This window comes from Tupaia chinensis, unplaced genomic scaffold, assembly GCF_000334495.1.
Source record: "Tupaia chinensis unplaced genomic scaffold, TupChi_1.0 Scaffold000081_1, whole genome shotgun sequence".
In the NCBI taxonomy this organism is placed as follows: domain Eukaryota; kingdom Metazoa; phylum Chordata; class Mammalia; order Scandentia; family Tupaiidae; genus Tupaia; species Tupaia belangeri.
This window is the reverse complement of record NW_006159542.1, coordinates 4,533,199-4,557,353: the sequence shown is the minus strand read 5'-3', so window position 1 is coordinate 4,557,353 and position 24,155 is coordinate 4,533,199. Positions and strand designations below refer to the sequence as shown.

At 50.6% G+C, this 24,155-nt stretch overlaps 1 protein-coding gene and 1 pseudogene across 6 annotated transcripts in view; one reads left to right on the top strand and one right to left on the bottom strand.

The window, feature by feature from the left end:
- RGS3 (regulator of G protein signaling 3) overlaps positions 1–24,155 on the bottom strand; it is a 158,657-nt gene that overhangs the window by 75,412 nt on the left and 59,090 nt on the right. For all 6 annotated transcript variants that reach the window (XM_014585618.2, XM_014585638.2, XM_027769509.1 and 3 more), the window contains 6 exons: positions 21,864–21,945; positions 21,009–21,114; positions 19,009–19,360; positions 18,311–18,350; positions 9,741–9,937; positions 5,583–5,666 (listed from right to left, as the gene is read on the bottom strand). In XM_014585618.2, the coding sequence (XP_014441104.1) occupies positions 5,583–5,666; positions 9,741–9,937; positions 18,311–18,350; positions 19,009–19,360; positions 21,009–21,114; positions 21,864–21,945 (861 nt within the window). The remainder of the gene's footprint in view (positions 1–5,582; positions 5,667–9,740; positions 9,938–18,310; positions 18,351–19,008; positions 19,361–21,008; positions 21,115–21,863; positions 21,946–24,155) is intronic.
- On the top strand, positions 14,275–15,172 carry LOC106734253 (60S ribosomal protein L5 pseudogene; annotated as a pseudogene).

Here is a 24,155-nt window from a genome sequence, read left to right as displayed (position 1 = left end):
AAATAAAAAAAATAAGGCCTCTTCAACCTCCAGTTCCCTAATCAGCCACACCTCAAAGTAGGAAAAAGCAAACAGAAGGAAAAAGCGGGTCTCACCCTGCACGGCAGATGGCCTCTGCAAGCCTCTCTGCAGCCTGACACCCCAGCAGGCCTCCCTGGCTACCTGACCAAATGCCCCAGGGTCTCCAGTACAACACCCTTGGCTGGAGGCTGGAGCTACCCTTGAACTGTGTGATGTCCCATATGTGCTCTTATTTAACTGTAAGTATCTGACTGAAAGGGCACTAGATGAGGCCCCTGCCTCATTGTCTAGCCACACAAGAATTAAGTTCCCTTAACCCACTCAGCCTCCGTGTTCTCATCAGTACAGACCCTGGGAAAGAGTCCCTGCCTGGCTCCCTCACAGGCATCTTTCACAAGCTCTTTCTAGATGGAACCAAGCATCATGCGCTGTGAGGTAAGATTACCAAATTACTAGCAGATCGTTTTAACTGCATTAATGAGAAATCAGCTCGAGAAAAAGTCAGTTACTTACGCTCCAATACAGACATGCACATAACTTTTCTGTCTTTTAGACACTAGCTACTCCAAAAATAAAAGAGAAAGCTATTTTTAGATATTCTAGGTAAACTGACAGGCATGCTCAGCATATTTTTATGCTAGAAAATCCCCTTAATCCTTTAATGCCTCTACAGATTACACTGTTCTTTGTTTAGTAAATCCTGCAGGGGCCTTTAGTCAAAAGCAATGGAATCCAATTTTAGATTCTCCAAAGCAAACGAAATATTATTAATTTCGTGAACGTCCCTCGGAAGTGTCAAAACCTGACACTTGGACTCTTCTGAAGTAAGGAGAATCAGCCAGAAGGGCTTGACACCTAAGGAGGGGACACAGCATGTACTGGATTGTGGCCAAAGTTTAAAAGTCGACGTAGTGACATTTAGCCATCGAACTGCTAAAGATGAACCGTTAACGCCACACCGAAGTCTATGCTCCAGAAATCCTCACATGGACAAACAAAAAATGAACATACACGGACATTTCAGCAGCATTTCTGTAGTTTAAAAAAAGAAAATAACATAAACACCTATCAAGATAGATCGAGCCAGCCCTTGGCCTGGTGGTTAACGTGCTGCATCCCACATGACTGACAGTGTGGTTCCAGCCCCAGACCTGGGACTTGTGATGGACTGCCTACAAGCCAAAGTCCCAAAAGGAGGGAGAAGTGGAAAAGAAGAGATTGTGGCATGACCATGCCCGCCAAGCACACACACCCTATGGCAAATTCTTTTTAAAAAGAGAGCGAGCGAGAGACAGAATGGATAAAAGAAATTAAACCACCTTCATGGTAGAATATTATGCTACTGTTAGCAAAGTAAAATGGAGCTACACGGACGGAAATAGAAATCTGTCTATCATGAATCCAAATAGTGCAATGCGCAAAAATACATAGAGTATAATCCAATTTTGTAAAACAGCAAATATAACTCTTTCTATATTTATACCTTTTAAAATATCTATGATACTCAACCACACACCTCACTCCGGGGAATGGAATTTTACTTTGTACATTTCTGTTTAATTTGCATTGTTTCGCAATGAGACTGGTATTTTGATCGTTAACAACACATCCTATACAGTCAAAGGGCCACCTGGCTTCTTGAGTGTCACACACATAGGTTGAGGGAGTCCAGGTTTCAGGGACAGTAGGGGGACATCCTCGAGTAGGAGGTTCTCAAGGGCTCTGGCATGTCCAGGGAGTCCCGCATGTGAAGACTACAGAACCCTGGGTTGGAAGGGCCTTGGCGGTGACCCTATGCAAAGTCCTTCCCACCACAGCTCTGTCTCCATATGGCCCAACACAAGCCTCTGTGTGTCCAACACTTACTTTCTGTTCAGTGGATCCTCACTTATAAACAATGCCATTGCCCTCATGTATAGTTCAGAGAGCTTATGTGGCCTGTCCACGGTCACAGGGCCAGGGACAGGTCTGGCTGACCCTAAAGCTCTCACTATACAGACAGGAAGTGATATGTCTACAGCTGTCCTGTCCTCGAACGTGAAAATATTCAAACAAGGACCCAGAAAGAGGAGCGAAGGAGACCAAAACAAAGTTAAGGGAGGAGAAGAAAACGACCCAAGAGTTGAGGAGGATTTGAGAGCTTGGGTACCTGAGAAGAGTGATGGAGAAGCTCTGAGCTATCCAGAAACACAGTGAATCCTCATGTTCCCAACTCAAGGGAAATCTAGCAGGTGTCACAGACCCACAGGGAAGTCAGTAGGAGAAGGGGTGGAGGGGACAACCCATCAGGAGTCTAGAAAGAAAAAAAAACACAAGGCCAAGGCCTAGAGAGGCCAGGATGGAGGGCAGAGGGCAGGAGCCCTGAGCGAGGTGAGAAAAGCCCCTGGCCACTGCTCTGGCCGAGTCCCAGAATGGAGAATATGGTCTAGACAGGAAGTGATTAAGGCATGAATGAAGAATTTCCCCAAAGGTCGGGTCAGGGAAAGGACAAAGCTGGCATACAGCCGGAGGCAGGGCAGAGGGTCAAGCGTGCCAGGGGAGGCAGGCGGCCCCCCTCCCACTTCACCAGCAACCTGCTGGCCTTGCTACAGCAAGAGCCACAGATCGGGCGCCCACGGCCATGACGCAGTTACCTGCTGCCCTCCACGACAGGCCATGGGGGACGGTCAGGTGTCTTCCCACACTGGCTCCCAGGACACATCTGTTTGCCCAGAGGGTCAAACGTTAATTAGGGGATCCCTTACAACTTGGAGGATGACTTCTTCCAAGAGGCTCTAACTGAACTTCCTCTTGGGAGTCTGGCCTCAGGGTAGGGTTTGCAGAAAAGACCTTGGTGCCTTAGTTAATGGTAAACTCAGTGAGTCAGTGTGGAAAAAGAGGGTGTGTCTGTTGTATGCTTCATAGTATTCCTGGGACAGAGCACGGGGCCAGCTTCATTGCAGAGGTTCAATAACTGAATATATGAATGCAGCTGCTCCCAGATTCTGGTCTGATCTCAGGGCACATTAATCAAGGCTGTGACTTCTGGCAGGGGATGTGATGAGGGCAGTTCATGTGTGGGCCCGAGCCAGCTCCCGGATATTACAGACGAAGCATGCCTGGAGAAGAGACCGACAGGACTAAGAGCCAAGGGGAACATCCCAGAAATAAAGATGCCTGCTGAGTGTGAGGAAGAACTTTCTCAGCTTAGCCCCTCCAAGAACAAAACCACTGCTCAGAGGGACTGCCCCTGCCATTCAAAAACTGGCCAGAAAACCATTAACTGGAAAGTGACAGAGAAGGAATGGTATGGAGGGCCCAACCGACACTAAAGGTCTATGAATGTGTCCAAATCCTCTTGAACTGGTTTCTAATTCTGGCCTGAGTAACAGGCCGGAGATCTGGGTACCAAGATCTCAGCTTACTTCAAGAAAAAGGAATACCGTTCTTTTACTTATCTTCATATCACTTCCTTCAAGGGGTGGGGGGGGAGTGGATTTCTCTTGATTCTCTGCTTCCAAAGATCCACGAGACAGACTTCTTAGGTCCCACTATAACTGTAATCAGGCTATGGCTCATCCCGTGTTTGTTTTAGTTTGTTTGTTTATTTATTTTATTTTAAGAGAGACTTTTGCTATAGGGTGTATGCACTCACTGGAGAGACAGAGACAGACAGAAAGCAAGAAAGCACTCCTCACTGTTTGTTTTTAAATGGAATTGCCAGAGGCAGCACGGGGTGGTGGGAAATACAGCACAGCCAGACAGATCCAAGTGTAAATCAAGCCTCCATCCCTGAGATCCCCGTGTCCCGGGTAATCTCACTGGAGCCTCAGTTTCCTCACGTGGAGCAGGGACAATCATGCTTTTCCTGGGGGTGTTGTAAGAGCGAACTGGGAACAAGCATGTAAAACGCATGTGCAGTGGGGTATGCGGTGAGTGCTCAGTGTCTGCAGATATGACAGTGCGTAACAAGCAGAAGAGCAAATCCCCCTCTCTTTATTCCTTTCTCTCGCTCTTCCCATTTTTCTTTATCTCAGGGTGGCTGCCATTTCTAACTGCCTTCTTTTACATCGGGTGAATGCGTAGCCACACCTCACTCCCTGACCCTTGGACACCAGCTTAGTTCCACCACATACTTATTCACCAGACAACGGCCTCAGGACTTCTCATTCCTACCATTTAAATCCTACTCCACGGATGACCTTTACTCCCACTGAGGCAATTCAGACATGCTGGGATTCTTAAGAAAATTCCCAAAGAGGAGGCCCAGAAATGAAGTGAGCATTCGTGTATGGTAGTAATAGGTATCCCGGGGGAACTTCCTAGGAAAAGATAATAATCATTTAGAATATCCAAGTGTGGGTCTGCTTGTTCAAAAAACAAACAAAACCCATCTCCTGCTTTAGCCACGATATAGTGTTCCAGAATGCCACACTGAAGGACCCTTAGAGACCAGCCGACCTCAGCCCCTGCCCTTGCATTCTCAGACACACATAGACTCACTGTTCAGATGGGAAGGTTGAGGAAGAGGGGAGCAGTCGCAAGAGAGCCAGAGGCACAGCTAAGGTTGGATGTAGGCTTCCTGCCTCCAGGTTTTCTGACTCTTCTGTGACCCCAAGCTGTCCCTCGACTCAGCTAAGCCAGCTCTGCCTCAAGTCCTGATCTGCTGCACCACCTACCCTCACCTTCTGGCCTCCAAGTAGCCCAGCTATCCCAGGGCTCCAACTTCCATTCCCAAGTACCTTCAAGTCCAGGGACTGAGCAGGGACCTGACCAGTTCTGGGGATTGTGTGTGAGTAAAGTTCTCCCAGTTACAGATAAGCAGGGGACAGTTTATCTGGAAGTGGCACAGCCCCCACCACCAAGGCCATGTTGACAGAGCCAGCATCTAGGAGAAATCAGGCTGATCTCTCAGAAGAGGATTTGGGATAATACAGACCCAGAAAACCCGAGTAATTGATGCTCCTAAAACTCCCTTGCGCTGGCAGATTTAATCTTCTCTCCCACAGTCACTCATCACAGCTGGGATGAACTGACATCTCTTCTCCTTGAAGGAAGATGGGATCAACACTGAGGTATATTTAGGGCCTGGAGAAACTTTTTTTTTTTTTTTGAGAGGTTTTTGCTATAGGGCGTGTGCACTCGCCAGAAAGACAGAGAGAGATGGAGAGACAGAAAGCGAGAAATCACTCCCCCAGGGGTATGGCCATGCCACAATCCCTTCTCCTCCAATCGCCTCTCGGAATCTTGGGCACGCATGCACACACGCCCAGCATGAGTTTAAGCCACCAGCTCTGGGACTCAAACAGTGGTTGACTACGTAGGAGTTCATTGACATAGCCATTACACTAACTGCTGGTCCTGAGAAATGGTCTAACTATCAAAGACGGAATCAAGAACTCAACAACTCTGAGAGATGGTTGAGCTTTGGAAAGGTACAAGAAAATGCTGGGTAGCTACTTGGCAAAGAACATGGGGGTGGGTCTCAAAGACTTTTCAGAAAGAGAAGAGTGAAGGGCCTGGAGCAGAGCCAACAAAGCCCACCAGAAAAGCTCAGCTGGGAAACGGGGCGTAGGTCTCACCTGGGCAGCCTTGTTCCTCCCCTCGTACAGCAGCAGTTCTTCGGATAACAGGAGGGTCCGGGCAGGGTTACAGAGATCCAGGGGCTGAAAACAAACGAAGGCTGGGGCTAAGTGCACATTCACAGAGGCCTGCGGGATGGTGCAGGCAGGAGGAGCAGTTTACCAAACCCGGGCCCTCCCCCTCCCCCTGAGAACCCAAACGCCCCCTCAGGCACCGATGGAAACAGAAAGACAGACACCCCTGTCCTATACGGAACTGCTGCTGCCACCTTCCCCCTCAACCCTCACCATGAGAGCAACACCCAGGCAGGAAGTCCAACCACACGCCTGGGCCCTCTACAGACCTCCCCTCCCCCCAAGCTCTCTGCCCCTCCACATTAAGCTCCTGGGCCCTCCCAGCCCCCACACGCCCCCATCTGTCCTGTTCACGCCTCACAGGAAGGTCCCTGCTGTCAGGCCCAGCAGGCATCCTGACAGCCACATGCCAAGAGATTTGGTCACTTGAGCCCCAGGGAGGTCAGGGCCATCCCTGCTCCACATTCATCACACGCTTGAGCTAAGTGACTCCCTTCCTGGCTGTCATTCCCCAGGGTCTCTCTTACCCAAGCCTCTCACCCCGCCCATCACTCTGCCCAGCCCAGCCCAGAAAGATCCATAAGCTCTGGATTACCCGGCAGGACTTGTCCTCATGGATGTGTATTTATAGCACAGCTTTTAAGTACCTGACTTCAAGCAAAGTGCCCGAGGAATGATAATGAAACAAACACCAACTACACATAACATTTGGATGGATCTTATAAATAATGGGAAGCCAAAGAAGAAGCAAAACCCAAAAGAATATATGCAGTACGATTTCATTAGATAACGTTGAAAAAAGAGGCCAAACCAAACACGTTATTTAGGGAAACATACATAAATGATAAAGCCACAGGGACACAAGGACATGCTGTCATGAAGGCAGACGACTGGGTACCGCGGGGGAGGGACAGCATCAAGATCCCGACATACGCAGTTTCCGCAGCGGTGGCAATGGTCGCTGCCCTCATCTCAGTGGGTATTTGCTTCATAATTATTTGTTAAATTGCACATTAAAGTGCTGCGTTATTTTTAGTTCATATACTAGGTCATCAGAAAAGTCATGATGTATCTTTTCTATGTTTTTCTATGCAAAAAGGCATCCTGACTTTTCCAATGACCCAATATTTCACAACTTAAACAATTTTATAAATTTGTGAAAATCAATTTAAATTTTTTACAAAAATTTAAAAAACAAAGGGCCAGTAGATGACATAGTGGTTACATTACATGGCCGACCACAGTTTGAGTCCCAGGCCCGGAGGCTTGAAAATCACACTGGGCATGTGTGCATGTATGCCCAAGATCCCGAGAAGAGAATGGAGAAGTGATTTCAGCATGGCCATCCCCTCTGAAGGGTGATATCTCACTTTCCCTCTCACTACCTCTGTCTCTCCCCAGCCCACCCCCATTCTTGCACCTTCAGGCAAAATCCTCTAAAAAATAACAAAATTCAGAAACAAAACCGGGCCAGGCCATGGCCTAATGGGTATGTGAGCTGGATCCCACATGGCCAATGGCACAGTTTGGTTCCTGGGCCCAGAGGCTTGAAAAACACACCAGACATGTGCACATGTACTCCCCAAATCCCAAAGTGAGGGACAAATGGAGGAGATGGGATTATGGCATAGCCATGGCCCGTGGGGGTTGTTTCCTTGCTTTCCCTCTCTGTCTCTTGCCTAGAAGTGCTCATACCCCCTGGAAATTTTTTTTAGACATATTTTTTTTTTTCCAATAGAGCACGTGGGCTTGCTGGAGAGACAGAGAAGGAGACAAAAAGTGAGAAATCATCCCCCAGGGGGATGACCACACTGCAATCCCTTCTCCTCCGTTCTCTACTTGGGATTTTGGGCATGCACGCACATGTACCCGGCATGAGTTTTAAGCCACTGGGTCCAAGACTTGAACCACAGTCGGTCGACAATGTGGGAGTCCAGTGATGAAATCCTTACTCCATCTGCTGGTCTCCAACCCTCTGGAATTTTTAAAAAATAATAGTAATAGGGCTGGCAGGTGGCATGGTGGTTAAGGGGGCTGGACATAGCCAACTGCGGTTTGAGTCTCAGACCTGGCGACTTGCTTTCTCACTTTTCCTCTCTCTCACTCTGTACCTTTCTGGTCAAATAAAAATAAATAAATACACACATAAGTAAATAAAGTTAAATCATTCTTTTAAAAATTATAATAATAATAGTAACAATAACTCCTGTGGCTGTCTAGACTTTCAAATCACCTTCTAGGAAAAAGAGGAGACCAGCAGAAAAGCAAAGGCAAGGCTCTGCGGACAGAGCTATTGAGGAGGAGGTGGGCTGCCTGCCAGGGATGCACCGTATCCAAACAAAGTGGGGGTTCTGAGCTCCACCAGGGAGGGTCGGGCCAGAGTGGGATTCCAGAGAGGCCAGAGGAGGAAGACCTGGGCAGAAATGAAGCCCTTGGGGCTGTGTCACCTTGATGCTACGGAAGAGAAGATAAAGAAATAGAATCTTCCTGGAAAGCAATTTGTCAATATGTATAAACAGCCTTTAAAATGTTTATGACCCACGACCCAGTCATTTAACTTCTAGGAATCTCTCCCGAAGAAAATCATCGGAGAAGCAATTCATGCACAAGGACTTTCATCAGAGTTATTTATAGCAAAAGAATGGGTATAATGTAAGTATCTTAATAGAGAATGGGTTAAATAAGTAGGATATATCCATAGATAGTGGACAACCACTACAAAACACAGGCTCAAAGAACACACAGTGATGTGGGAACTGTTCACACTACAATTTTTGCTTACAATTGGTGTAATTGTTACATCACTGGACTCCCACATAGTTGACCAGTTTGAGTCCCAGGCCTGGTGGCTTGAAACTCACCCCTTGAAACTCACCCCAGGAGCATGTGTGTGCATGCCTAAAATCCCGAGAGGGAAATGGAGGAGAAGGGATTGCAACATGGCCATCTCCGCTGGGGGATGATTTCTTGCTTTCTCTTTCTCTGTCTCTCCAGTGAGTACACATGCCCTGTAGCAAAAATCCCTCTAAAACAAACAAAACAAAAAGGCAGTAGGGAGCCAGTCAATGGCTTGGTGGTTGGGGCATCTGGATCCCACATGGCCGACTGCGCTGCTCAAGTCTTGGACCCAGCGCCTTGAGGCACATGCCAAACATGTGTGAGTGTGTGCCCTAAGTCTTTAGAGAAGAATGGAGGAATGGAGGAGATTGTAGTGTGGCCATCGCCCCTTGGGAGTGCTTTCTCACTCTCTCTCTCTCTTTCTCTCTCGTGAGTGCACACACCTTATAGCAAAATTAAAGGAAAAAAAAGGCAAAAGGATAGGCCCAGTCACAGTGATCCCTGGGTCACACCACCACTTGAGAGACTGGAAAGTGCCTCAAAGGCCCAGACTCAGTTCTGAGGCCAACTTGAACACATGAGGTACAGCTATGCAAGCCCTATCAAGAAATAAGGCAATAAGATATCAAATATAGAATAAGAGCAGTTTGGGGTTTTTGCATGTATGTGTGTAAACAGATGCAGAAAGATAACTAAACATTCTATCTGGGCAATGGAATAAATAAAGGTTATTTTTAAAGAGAAGGAGAGAGAAATGGGGAGGAAGAGAATGAAGAAGAGGGAGAAGCAGGAGAAGGAAGATCTAGAGGGATCTCAGCCTATGTTGCCCAGACACATCTTCCAAAAGCAAGGAGCTCAGACATGCTCCAGACCTCTAGGGTCTCCCTCAGCTACTGCCCAGGCACAAGCCCCTAGAGGAGCCAGTGAGTGGGAACCTTGACAAGCAGGCCTGAACGTCACAGCTGGCAATGGTGGTGACCTGCCTATCCCCAGAGATGGGAGAGGCCAGGAGGGGAAGGAGAGCAGCCCCTCACTGCTGGGCTCCCCTGCCCCCACCTTCTCCTGCGTGTCCTCCTGGAAGCTCTGCTCCCTCAGTAGAACCCCCAGAACCCTGAGCACTAGAAGCTCTTTCCCAAAAGAGGATCTTATCCCTGGGATGAAGTACCATCCCTAAGTTCTAGGCTTGAGGCCCCTCTTCTTTCTCATTTCCCCAGAGGGGGCCGCTGGGGCCAGCCACAGGCTCACCTGAACAAAGACAGGGAACACCAGGACTTTGGGGGCTAGGGTAACATAGGTGCCGTAGCTTGAGTGTGGAGTGTGTGGCCTCATGACTGAGCAATTCTGGTAGTTTCCGTGGCTCTTCACAGTCTGCACCGTCTTCATCAGCCGGGACTTCTTCCCTAGGCCTGAGTAGGACTTCCCTTTGCTGGGACTCTCTGACTCTGTGGAAGGAACAGACATAGCGGGGCTATCAGACATTTCCATCGGCCCTGAAAAGGCATCCCCTCTGCAGAAAAAGGGAACACAGCTCATTTAGTGAACAACAGTTTACTAAGCATCTATTACGTAGATTGCGCCAGGCCCCCTGCAAGGTGTTGAGACCAGAAGGAGACCTCAGGAGGGTCTCAGGCCTCAAGGAATTCCCTGTCACTCTAGTGAGATGATGACACATACACAGGCAATGTCACAGGCTAGGATGGAGCTGTGATGACAGGAATCCCCCATAGTGACCCAGGCCCTGAATTAGACCTATCTGTTTGGCCTCATGCTTGTAAAATCTACAAAATGTCAGGGACAGCAGGTGGTGTAGTGGTTGAGGCATTGGACTCCCACATGGTTGACCACAGTTCGAGTCCTAGACCCAATGACTTGAAACTCACCGGGCAGGTGTGCATGAGTGGCCAAAATCCCAAGAGGAGAATGGAAGAGGAGGGATTACACTTTGCTCATCCCCTTGGGGGATGATTTCTCACTTTCCATCTCTCTGTTTCTGTCTCTCCAGCAAGTGCACACAACCTTTAGCAAAAATATCCCTTTAAAAAAGAAAGTCTTCATATTTTTGAAAATCAGAAGATCTGACCTCACTGGGTTCACAGTCCCACGTGAAACACTCATTTGGAGCAGAGTGGTGACTGTCCCGCGTGGCAGGATGTATGCACCCCTATTGCCACCATCCCACTCCAGCCCGGGCATTCCAGCCCAGCTTACCCATCCCATCACCACCCAGGCCCCATGGACAGGGATCTGCTGTCAGCAGCGGAGCAGAGGCGGAGGCCTTCCCGGGACCTGTGAGGGTCTGCCCTCCCTCCCCCGGGAGCGCGAGCAGCCTGGCTCACATCAGTCAGCCTGGAGTACAAAGCGGCACTTCTGTTCCAGGTCTGGGTAAAGAGCACAGGTGCTGAGGTCAGACGGCCATGCTCAAGTCCTGCTGCCCCAGAGCCTAGCGTGGTGACCTTGGGTGGCTGACCTCCCCGTCAGGGTTGTGCTTCCCTCGTATCCACCTCAAATCCTAAAACAGGCCAAGCTCATTGGCTTGCTGTGAGACTTTAAGAAAGTCCTGAGGACCAGCAGTTAGCATAACGGCTATGTCGCTGGACTCCCACGTAGTCGACCGCGGTTCGAGTCCCAGACCTGGTGGCTTAAACTCACGCCGGGTGCGTGTGCCTGCGTGCCCAAGATCCCGAGAGGAGAATGGAGGAGAAGGAATTGCGGCGTGGCCATCCCCCGTGGGGGGTGACTTCTCGCTTTCTGTCTCTCTGTCTCTCTTGTCTGTCCGGCAAGCGCACGTGCCCTATAGCAAAAACCTTTCCAAAAAAATAAATAAATAAAAGAAAGTCCTTAGGCCAGGGCCTGGGACCTGCATGTGTGCAGCAAAATTGAGCTGTGTGCTGCTGCTGCTGCTCCTTCTTCTTTTAGTCTTTTTTGATATAGGGCATGTGCATTCACCAGGAACAGAGACAGAGACAGAGAGAGAGGGGAAGTGAGAAAACACCCCCTAGAAGAGATGCCATACTGCAGGCTTTTGTCCTCCATTCTCCTCTCGGGGTTTTGGGCATGCATGCACACCCAGCATGTTTTTCAAGCCACAGGGCCCAGGATTCCAACTACGCAGTCGGCCATGTGGAATCCAGTGCCTTAGCCATCACACCACCAGCTGGCCCCTTGCCTACTTCTTTTTGTTATCATCGTGACTCTTCCCCTTGCAAAAGCAAGTTTGAAAATCAAACTCAATCCCAAGGGACCTTAGGAATCCAAAGCTTCATGGCATCTAGGAGGTACTAAGGCTTCGACACCAACTCATAATTATTCCAATTATAAAAAGGAGAGAGAGAGAGAAACAAGGCCAACCCCAGGGAAGAGAGCAGAAGGTTGCAAAGGCAGGGGGCCCTGTTTAAGAGGACACTGCTGGACACCCATGCTCATCCCAACCAAGTCTTTATCACGTCCTATCAAATGGGCAAAGGAGCAAAACACACAGGAGCTAACAAGCCAGCGACGCCTGCATACAAGGCAAGCCCCAGAGCAATGGTGATCTGCACACACCTGGGCCCCTTCCGAGGGCTTCCTGCTGCTGGCGGGCAACTGAACAGGCCCTCCCTGACCTGGTGCCCAGCCTGGGGCCTCCTCTCACCACCCCCAGCCCTGGCAGCCAAGGGTGAACAGGTGGCTGACCCCAGACACACCTCAGGGAAGCTCCCCACCAACGCAAAGCCCACGGCCTCAGAGGAAACACTCAGCTCAGAAGGTTTCACACTTGTTTCCTCCTCCCACCTGGGGGCCCTGCTCACCGAGCAAGGTGAGAAAAACAAGTCAGCTGCCCCCACAAGTGACCACTGAGCACAGTCGAATCCAGGGCCAACACTTAAACCACAATAACTTAAACCACTTCCTGCCTCTTGGCGAGCTGCTCAGAGAGGCAGAGAGAGCACAAGCCTAGGACAGGGTAGGCGGAATAGAGGCTAGGACCTTAGTCAGACCTTAATCGCGCCCCCACGGGGGCGTGAGCTGCCAGGCCCTGGCTCCTTTGCTCAAACTGCCATCTAACCCTAAGATCTGCACCGAATTGGAGATGGACACAACACCAAACTTAAGCACTGACTTCCCAAGTCTGAGACTGGCTATGCAACCCCGAACAGGTTCCTGCCCTGAGTCAGTTTTCTCCACGGCGAAGTGCAGGGTACACAGATTGCTTGCTGCCTTGCCCGCCCCAGGGTCAACGAGAGGCTCATGTAAGAGGCCGGATAGGACAGGAATAGCAGATGGCGTAATGGTTACATTGCTGGACTCCCATGTAGTCGACTGTGGTTCGAGTCTTGGACCCGGCATCTTAAAACTCACATCAGGTGCATGTGTATGTGTGCCCAAGATCCTGAGAGAACAGAGGAGAAGGGATTGTGGCATGGCCATCCCCTCTGGAGGGTGATTTCTCACTTTCTGTCTCTCTGTCTCTCTGGAGAGTGTATACACCCTATAGCAAAAATCTCTCAAAAAGAAAAGAGACCTGATGGGAAAGGGCTTGGTGGCTTATGGCAGAGTAAGAGAATAATCCCCATGCACTGAGCAATCCCCCCGAGGACTGGTAGGACAGGCAAGGTATGTCGGAATGAGCCTCAAACCAGGCAGGAGCCGGGTCATGGGATCTGCCTGGAACTAGCTCACTCACTGAGACATGGCCAGGCCTACACCAGAGAAGGGGAAACCATGCAGGACTGACAAGTAGGAGATTGCAGCAAAACAGACCAGAACTAAGAAGGGAACCACTTGCAGATGCCAAAATCTGGGCCCTGGGCCCCTAGTCTCAGACTTTCAAAAGAAACTATTTCTTCTTTCCCAGCCCAGCGATACAGGGCTATCAAAGAATCCTCATGTGTTGGGCCTCAAGTGTTATAAATAAGCCACCGGACATGTACCTCAGCCTTTGGGGAGAAGAGGTCTGCTGAACTCCACTTTACAGACAAGGTGACTGGCACCTGGAGTAGTTGGGTGACTTGCCCATGGTCATGCAGCCAGGAAATGACCTGCCAGGGTGGGATCAACCCAGCCTATGTGGTGGTCATGCCCGCCTCCACACACTCCTGGATGGCAGTTGGCAACAAGGTACGGCCCTCCAAAACTGACTCTCAACGTTTCCTTTTCTAGAACAGTCCAGGTTGGGACCCGCTGCTGGGTCCATGAAGGTAAACTCAATTTACTTCTTACTTTCACCTGCTGCCTCATGGCATCTGGTCAACTTTGCCCCCACCACTTTCTCCTCCGCCACCTGCTTCACTGACCAAGCACAGTAATTACATAGCCCTGCTCTGGCTTCCAAGGCAGGCCTGGCAGCCATCCCACCCCAGCAGTGGAGAATCTGAGACTGGGCTGCCTTCACCAAGCAGGGGACAATGTCGAGGGCACCAGCGGCCCTGGGGAACATGCCAGCCTCAGGCAGGCAGGCGCCTCAGGCCCCGGAAGGGCACCAGACCCTATTCGGCTCAGGGCAGTTCAACTCTCTCTCCTATTCAACTCAAGACAGCTCAACACTCCTTCCTGAAAGGTTGCCTCCTGGCAGCCCGGTCAGAGGAGGGGGACTGAGCGGTCAGCACCCTGGTGACAGCTTTAACTTCTGGACAGCCACAAGTGTGTTTAAGGGGGGCTTCCTGGCCTGAATTTCATTCCCTCCTCTGAAGCCCAGGACTGGGAACTATGAAGACTTGATCCCTGGTAAAAAAGAAAAACTGAGCTTTTTTCCCCCTGTAGTGCTGTGGGCCTGCAGGTCGACCACGGCCACGGGTCTCTGTTCCACAGGATGGGATTTGTTAAAGTCATCAAGAATAGGCCTACTTTAAGAGATACCAAGTGAAATTTAGAAGACGACGAGAGGGTAAAACTGATTACTATGCTCGGAAACGCTTGGTGATCCAGGATAAAAATAAGTACAACACACCCAAATACAGGTTGATAGTTCATGTGACTAACAGAGATATCATTTGTCAGATCGCTTATGCCCGTTTAGAAGGGGATACGATAGTCTGTGCAGCTTATGCACACCAACTACCAAAATACGGTGTGAAGGCTGGCCTGACAAATGATGCTGCAGCATATCGTACTGGCCTGCTGCTGGCCCACAGGCTTCTCCGTAGGTTTGACATGGACAAGATCTATGAAGGTCAAGTGGAAGTGACCGGAGTTGGGTACAACGTAGAAAGCATGGATGGTCAACCTGGTGCCTTCACCCGCTATTTGGATGCAGGCCTTGCCAGAACCACCACTGGCAATAACGTTTTTGGGGCCCTGAAGGGAGCAGTGGGTGGAGTCTTATCTATCCCTCACAGCACCGAACGATTCCCTGGTTATGATTCTGAAAGCAAGGAATTTAACGCAGAAGTCCATTGGAAGCACATCATGGGGCAGAACGTTGCAGACTACACGCGTTACCTAATGAGGAAGATGACGCTTTCAAGAAACAGTTCTCTCAGTACATAAAGAATAGTGTAACTCCAGAAGTGATGGAGGAGATGTACAAGTAAGCTCACACTGCTATATGAGAGAACCCAGTCTATGAAAAGAAACCCAAGAAAGAAGTTAAAAAGAAGAGGTGGAACCGTCCCAAGATGTCCCTTGCCCAGAAGAAAGATTGGGCAGCCCAGAGGAAGGCAAGCTTCCTCAGAGTTCAGGAGCGGGCTGCTGAGAGCTAAACCAAACAATTTGCTATGACTTTATTCAAGGTAAAAGGTAATAAACTACAACAAAGCAAAAATAAATAAATAAAAGAAAGAAAGAGAAGGAAAGAAAAACTGAGGCTAGCTCCATGGTGCAGTGATAATATATTGCTCAAGGGAAACCAGATCCCACAGGGCAACCATGGTTCAAATCCCCAGCGTAGTCAGTCTAAAACATACCAAGCACACACACAAGTGTCCAAGATCCAACAGGCTGGGGTACTAAAGGGAGGGGATTGCGGCATGACCAGACCCCATGGAAGGGGTCTCTCTCTCTCTCTCTCTCTTGTATATCCACTCTATCATGAATAAAGAAAAAATAAAATTAAAAAAAAGCAGATATCCTTGAATACCAAAAAGGATTATGGTTAGGAAGAATAGATGATGTAAGGTGGAGACCGCCATACGATGCATTCAGTCATCACTGCTGTGATCATCATTTCCCTGCAGCCTTTCCCCCCAGCTCAGACCACTGTGCCCTCCATGGTGTACCAAGTATTCTATTCTCTGAGTGGATCGAAGATGTGGATGCAGATTGGGAGCGTACCAGGGGACCCAGAGGCCTTTCTCAGGCAGGGGGAGAATTGATTCCATGCCCACATGTTCCCTGAGGGAAACCCACCTCTCCAGCCCCCCTACTCCACGACCAGCTTCCAAACTTAGAGGTGATCAGAGACATTCTCCTGCAGTCGATGACCCAAGCAAAATTCTGCCAGGCCCAGACCCGGCTCTTAATGAAGGTACCACCTTTCAAGCAGAGGCACCTCCATTCAAACAGAATGTGCCCCCCAGAAGAAACACAGAGTCTTTTCCAGCAGATCGGGTGCAGTTGCCATAATGCCCCAGATTGGATAGAAGGAAGGAGCCTTCCATCAGTGATCCTCAGCTTTATAGGAGCCCTTTTGACCCAAACAAAGCACAGGCACTCTTCCAAGAACCTGCTATAGATAGCATCTTCATGCTGCTGAGAGAGGGGAATGGCAAAAAGCAAGCCTGTTAGTGACTGGGAAAACGCCACTCTCTAGAAAGGAGATTGAGAGAGCCAGCAAATGGCATAAAGTTAAGACAGCTGGATCTCACATGGCTGACTACACAGTTCAAGTCCCGGACCCAGTGGCTTGGAGGGCATGCTGTATGTGTGTAGGCCTAAAATCCAAAGAGGAGAATGCAGAAGGGATTGCAGTGTGGCCATCCCCGCAAGGGAGTGCTTTCTCACTTTCTCTCTCTCTCCCCACCTGACTCTCTCTCTCTCTTGCCCCAGTTCTATCTCCAGCAAAAGGCACCAGAGGAGGGGCTCAAGCACAGGCCAAGACGAACACTGAAGGCCGCCTGGCAAACTTGGTCTCCACCTTCCACAAACCAACTGGACTTCTGAGTCCGAGCTCTCTGGAGGGCACAGAGGGCCTAAAAGAAGGCCCGGGCAGCTCCGGGGTCAAGACTGATATCTCAGGCTTACTAGGAGAATTGGTTTAGAACCTAGTGTCCATCCCTGACCAGGATTTGAAGGACAAAGAAGACTCCATTCAAACAGGAGAGACATCTGTGCATGTCAAAGCCAACTACCCCCTGGGTAAGATCTCTCAGAATACAGGTACTACTCACAACCCTTTTCTCATTTAATCCCCCCAACAACACTTTGAGGGAGAAATTATTGGTCCCATTTTATAGATCAAAAACTGAGACTCACTGAGGGGACATGATTTGCTGAAAGTCACACAGCGAGAACTCCAACTTGAGACCTCCCAGGTCCAAATCCCATGACACCCTTCCATGCAGGCCCACCTGGGTCACCTATAATACCTAGCATGCATTAATTGCCTAGTAAAACTGGATGAGTCTCAATTGAATGCCTGAGTCCTGAACACCCTGTCTCTTAGATTGTTCTGGTAAGATTCTCTCTCTTCCTTTTCAGTTCTGGCTTCAAGAAAAACACTGGCTTCGTGAGGGAGAAAAGGTCCCAAGAGGGGGACCAGCAGATGGTGTAATGGTTGCGTCGCTGGACTTCCATGTAGTTGACCACAGTTTGAGTCCTGGACCTGGTGGCTTAAAACTCACACCGGGCGTGTGTGTGTGTCCCAAGAGGAGAATGGAAGAGAAGGAGGGCACAGAGGGCCTAAAAGAAGGCCCGGGCAGCTCCGGGGTCAAGACTGATATCTCAGGCTTACTAGGAGAATTGGTTTAGAACCTAGTGTCCATCCCTGACCAGGATTTGAAGGACAAAGAAGACTCCATTCAAACAGGAGAGACATCTGTGCATGTCAAAGCCAACTACCCCCTGGGTAAGATCTCTCAGAATACAGGTACTACTCACAACCCTTTTCTCATTTAATCCCCCCAACAACACTTTGAGGGAGAAATTATTGGTCCCATTTTATAGATCAAAAACTGAGACTCACTGAGGGGACATGATTTGCTGAAAGTCACACAGCGAGAACTCCAACTTGAGACCTCCCAGGTCCAAATCCCATGACACCCTTCCATGCAGGCCCACCTGGGTCACCTATAATACCTAGCATGCATTAATTGCCTAGTAAAACTGGATGAGTCTCAATTGAATGCCTGAGTCCTGAACACCCTGTCTCTTAGATTGTTCTGGTAAGATTCTCTCTCTTCCTTTTCAGTTCTGGCTTCAAGAAAAACACTGGCTTCGTGAGGGAGAAAAGGTCCCAAGAGGGGGACCAGCAGATGGTGTAATGGTTGCGTCGCTGGACTTCCATGTAGTTGACCACAGTTTGAGTCCTGGACCTGGTGGCTTAAAACTCACACCGGGCGTGTGTGTGTGTCCCAAGAGGAGAATGGAAGAGAAGGGATTGTGGTGTGGCCATCCTGCCTGGTGGATAATTTGTCACTTTCTGTCTTTCTCGTGACTCTGGTGAGTGCACCCACTCTACCACAAAAACAAAACAAAACAAAAATAATAATCTCAACAAACAAATAAGAAGGTCCCAAGAGGAAAGAGAGTCTGTGTTAGTGTGCTAGATGGCCTTGACCACATTGGAAAGGCCTGCAGCTCAGGGGAGAAGCTGAGCCAGGCCTCAGCTGCCTCCTTTTCACCCCAACCACCACCGCTCTCTGGGCTTGCAGGGCATAGCAGCAGAAGCAGGCTAGACTCACCTTCAGGGATGGTATCCTCCTGGTACACGGGCCGCAGCAGCTGCAAGAGAGAGACAGGAGAACCATATGAGCCCCAGAACAGGGCAGGGCAGCCATGCAGGGCCCCTGACACCATAGCTGGGGCATAGGAAGTGGAGCACCTCGTACAAGGAAAAAACAGATGTTCTATAACCAGCTGATGGAGTTTGGAGCAAACAGGGAATCCTAGAATATTTGAGTTGCAAGAGGCCTCAAAGAGGAAGAGTATGAGATATTCCTCAAATGTATTTGACTTCAGAACACTTTTTTCTCAGAGTATCTCATGGGACTAATATTTTGAGGAATGCACTCCATCATCCCCTGATGCAATTACAATATCTGGTTTCACACCTCCTATGACAGGGAGCTCACCACCTACCGAGACAGCCCATTCCATTGCAGAAAAACAAGGGCTGCTAGAAAGCTCTTCCTTCTCACTAGGTGAAGTCTTCCAGCCTGCATATGCCCTGACCTTGGCTCCGTGCCCTGAGGCTGCATAGCCCCATCTGTTCTCCCTACCAAGGAGAGCCGTACTGAGGCAGAGCTAGCCCATGTCCTGGCTCCCAGCTCCAAAGTCCAGCCCCTTGTAGGTTCCTCACAACATCATTTTGAGTCTTCGAGTCCTTCTGGCTCCCACAGGGACCCAATGCCCTTGACCTCCCCACTCTAACAGTTCGTACCTGGCTCCCAGGGTTCAAAGGAGCCAGGATGATGTAGTTGGGGTCGGTGGGGGCGGTGGCACGGGACAGCGCAGGTAGGGTATGCTGGCCCCCATGCTTGGCCACCTCAGTGTAGCGCTCCCAGCCGCCGAGCAGCAACCCATCTGAGCTGTCACACACCAGGTGGCAGCTGTGACGCTGCTCAGGCCTCGCCTGGGCCCCGTGGGTGCAGTTCTTCTCCCGCTTGTTGGGGGGCGACTGGAGGTCATGCGTTGATTTGCAGGAGGCCCGCCGCAGGACCCCTCCATCTGGCCCAGGCTTGACCTGGGGGACCATGCGCCATACCAACAGGATGATCTCACTAGGGCAGCTCCTGGAAGTGGAAGATCATATGGAGAAATGAGTTGGCACAGACCAAGATTAATCAAGGTGGGACCCTGCAGGGCAGAGAAGAAGAGGAGAGAAGGAAGAAGCAGATGCAGAGAGGGAGTCGCCAGTGTTGGGATGTAAGAGGCCACTAAAACCAGAGACGGCAGAGGATTCTCTTAGGTCAACCCGAGTTGACTGGCAGGAGCTGAGAAGGCCCCTGAAGTCAGGGCCAGGTTCAACAGGGAAGAGTCGCACACTCAACTTATGATGTCTGTCATGGATGAGAGACATGCAAGCAAGAACAAGCAAGCCACCTAAGAGCAACCCCTCAGCCAGTCACTCCAGAAGCAAACCTAAAAGGTTTGACCCCAGGGGGTCAAAAGTCAGGGACCCATGGGCTAGACTCAAGGCCTAATGGTTAAGGGAGCCAAATGCCATATGGCCCACTACAATTCTAATCCCAGCCCCTATAGCTTAAAAAACATGCAGGGCATTGGGACCAGCAGATGGCATAATGGCTACGTCATTGGACTTCCATGTAGTCAACCACAGTTCGAGTCCCAGACCCAGTGGCTTAAACTCATGCCAGGCACATGTGCATGCATGCCCAAGATCCCAAGAGGAGTATGGAGAAGGGACTGTGGCATGGCCATCCCCTCTGGGGGGTGATTTCTCTCTTTCTATCTCTCTCTTTCTGGTGAGCGCACGCACCCTATAGCAAAAACCTCTCCATAAAACAAAATTAAAAACATGCAGGGCGCATGTGCACATGGTTGATGGCCGTGCTCCCAATCCTAATAGGATGGAGAAAAATGGAGGACCAGGGATCACAGCATGACCATGCCCCATCAGGAGGTGCTTTCTCCCTCTCCCTCCATGTCTGTCTGTCTGTCTGTTTTTTCTCTCTCTCTCTCTTTCTCTCTGGCCAAAAAGAAAGAAAGAAAGAAAGAAAGAAAGAAAGAAAGAAAGAAAGAAAGAAAGAAAGAAAGAAAGAAAGAAAGAAAGAAAGAAAGAAAGAAAGAAAGAAAGAAAAAAGAAAAATTTGGGAGAAAACCAAACATTCTAAAGAATAATCTTTTGGGAGCCAGGCAGTGGGACAACTAGCCCCATAAGAAAAGTTCCCAGGATTGCATCCCGAAGCCTCCCATACATGGCAGGCACATGCGCACGGCAGGCTGGCTGAGGCTGAGGGTGCACTGTGACATGAACCCCTGCTGGGGATGTTTGTCTCTCCCTCACTCCTGCTACGTCTCTCTCTCTCTCAGAAGAAATAAGTAAATTTTAAACAATAATAATGTCCCCATTGTGCAATTGAAACATTGGTAATGTCTCCGTGTCCTTAAAAAAACCAAGGACTCAGCTCTTGGGTAGCAGAAATAATTAGCTCAAGTGGAAAGCAACCCCTGGAGCCGTGTCCTGGCGCAGGGGGTCTGTCTGAGAGCGTCTCCTCTGCTGTTTGCTCCCGGATCCCAAATTGCTCTGAGCCTGAACCTTCCATTTCCAGGCCAAGAAGCGGGTCCCCTGAAGAGCAGAGTGAATTGCTCACAGCTGGGCAAAGGAAGGCCTGGCAAAAGCAGGGCAGTGTGCCCGGGTTTGGGTTGGGGGAGGTGTGCCGTCGGCCAGGGGCCCCCGCCACCCGCTGTCCCTGTCACCGGATCTCGTGGGCCAGCTCCACACATTTCCAGTGCTCCACAGGCCTCTCGTTCAGCTGCAGCACTGTGTCCAGCTGCTGCAGCCCTGCTCGCTCTGCCGGGCCCCCTGCAGGGACAAAGAAAAGCCATTCAGGGGCCCCTGAAGACAAGACCCCTCAAAGGACCAGAGCCCTTTGCTTCCATGGTGACCTCAGACAAGGACCACCCCTTTTCTCTGTTTCTGCATCTGTGAAAAGAGGAGCTGAACTTGGTGGCTCTCAGGACCTAGGGGGTGGGACCTTTGTCCTCCCCTGCTCTCTGCCTGCCTCCCCCGGGGCTGGCTCAGGCTCCTTCCCCCGCCCCACTGCCAGTCTCACTTCATTCATTCCCTCAGCACTGAGCATCAAGCCCAACTCAGGGACAGGCACTGGGGTCACCCCGACCACTGAGCTCTGGCTCTGTCTCCCAGCTACTCTCTCTGTGATTAGGAGAAGTCTTTTATTTGTGGAAAGCAAGCAAGAAAGGAATTTTTAAATGCAATTTGGGCTGGAATCGAATAAAATACCAATTCCAAGTAGAGTTTATAATGACCCTCATTTTCCCATCCATGCAGCCGTTACAGAAAATAGAGGTTTAGTTCCTGTTCAGAACCTTGGGAAGCAAAATATAAAAAACCTATTTTCATTTTGATAAAAACCAAAAAAGAGTGGGACTATTTTCATAAGCCTCCATTTCATCTGTGGTCATTGAAAAATATTATTCTTTTCATTTAGAAAAACCAGAACACTTTGCTCCAGCCTGGGGCTACCCTCTCAGTAGCATCCTCTGTTTGCAAAGCCCGGGTGCAGGGTGGTGAGCAGGGCTGGCATCACTTACCGGAATCCACGGCCTGGACTCGGACTGGAGAGTCGCAGCAGATGGTGAAGCCAAAGCCGTCCTTCCCCCTCGGGATGGTGATCTAGGACACAGCCCTGTCTGGTCACTTCCAGAAGCCTCAAGGCCACTGCCTCACTGCACGGTCGGGAAGCCCACAGGCCCCACCCCAGAACGGCCCTCCTCTCCAAGAAACACGAGCCAAGGAAGAGCTGGCCGGCCCCTCACTGTCCCTACCTTGGCTCAGGCGGCTTGAGCACAGGGTTGTGGGCCAAGCCTGAAGGCTGAGAGCTCAGGAGATAAACTCGGTTAAAGCAGGAGAGCCTGGAGTGAACAGGGTCCAAGAATGGACCTCACTCCCCTTGGCCCCAGCAGCCCACCTGGCCTGTGACCCCCACCTCCCATACTCCTTTTCTCCTGTCCCACAGAGGTTCACAGAAATTGGCCCAGAGCTGGCCCTATCCAGAGACCAAAGACCAAGCCAACCTGGCCACTACCCTCCCAGAGCGCAGCGGATGGGACACTGGGACTTGCTCACCCAAACTTAGCCCAGGCTTGGAGGGGCAGCGTGGGGGTTCTCAGGGCAGTCCACAGCTGGGGCCTCAAGGCCGAGGACAGCTTGCAGGTAAGGGAGTCAGGCCTCCCGGGTGAACCTAAAGTCGCCACTGCTCTTACCATGGGCAAGGCAGGCCCCATCCCTACTCTCAGAAGGCCCGTGAAAGGACCCTGCCATCTGGATGCTTTTCAAACAGTATATGCTTACTGACTCCTACTGCATGCCAGGCTCAACTGCTATGCAGACATGAGGCCTTGGACTCTGGCTTCCAGAGAGCCCCGAGGGTACACAAATCTCTCCAAAGCCAAACTAGGCACAGCAAGCAAGAGTGCAAGACACGAGGGCTGTGGTGTGGCCAGCGCTTTGCCCTGATTCTGGACAGCATGCTGGGCACATGTCAGAACTCGGCAAGGACTAAGCTAGTGAAGACGGCCGGCCACGTCCCACCAAACGAGGCCGCGTGAGGTGCGCTCCGCGGGCTCAGGCTCATTTGGCTGCAGGAGCAAAGGCAGGAGAAGGGGCTCGGTGGGGCTGCAAGAGACTCCCTAGAAGTGGGACTTGGCATGAGCCTGGGGAGCATGGAGAAGAGTGTTCCAGGCCAGGTGAGGAGGAAGTCAGGTCAGCAAGCCCAGGAAAAGGTCAGGTGCCAGCCTTGTTAGGGGATTTCTGCTTCTCTCCTCTAAGGGCTGTCTCTTCAGGCCCGGGTGCCGGCATTCACCTGCTGCTGTCCCCAGGCCAGGCACGAGTTAGGAGAGCAGGAAGAAACCCATGGTGATCACGGTTCTTGGAAGCTGCCAAAGCCTCTAAGGCTCTGCTTCCCACCAGCCCCCGGCCTGGAGTCAAAGCCAGTTTGTAAAACAGGAAATCTGACAGACAAGGGGAAGGGGGAGGGGGCAGGAAAATACCCCGTTCCCATAAGAATTCTGGGAAAACACGCAGCTAAGACAGGAAGAGAAAAAAAATGGAAAGACAGAAAGAAAAACAAACCCAGGAGTGAGTGTGCAAAGCGAGAGGAAAGGAGCCACCATGGGTGGCTGGGCCGCCTGAGGCCGACACAGTGTCAGGAACCCGTCCATCCCCGGACCTGAGGGGGCTATAGGGGCTTTAGAGACAACCCAGGCCTCCAGCAGGAGCTGGTATCATGCAGCCTTTCTAGCACTTTCCCTATCCTACCCCATCACACAGCCGCAGTCCTTTGACCTGGAAACGAGTCCTAACACCCTGGGCTCTGGGTGAACAGTTTTGGGGAGTGGCCCTGCGTTGAGTCTGGAGAAGAGGCGTGTGCCCCAGGAGAACAGGTCCCCTCATCCAGGTGGGACTGTGGACTGGCACTTCTCCATCTCCCTGGGTGCCAGCCTAAGTGCCATCCTAGAACAGTCCCAGCTGGCTGGGGGATGCAAAGGGGGGAAGAAGCATGACTGTCAGGGAGCACGGCTCTCCTGACTCTGTGAGGGCTGGGCCTTTGCAAGAGAGCAGAAGTCTGCTCTGTCTCTCAGGATCACTAACCATGTTGAAAGGGTACTATCCAAAAAACCTAATCATCCCCGCAGCCCCGAGGGGAAGGCATGGCTGGTTTCAGCATTCCCATTTTGCAGAGAGGGAAACCAAGGCTCCAAGTGAGTAGGTGGGGGCCCCTGCTCTCAGCCCTCCCTGCTAACCTTGCGCCTCAGATCGGGGGCGAGGGGACCATGGCAGCTCCTGACAGAGGCTGTCCTTCCTGGGGGTGGGTCTCACTCTTT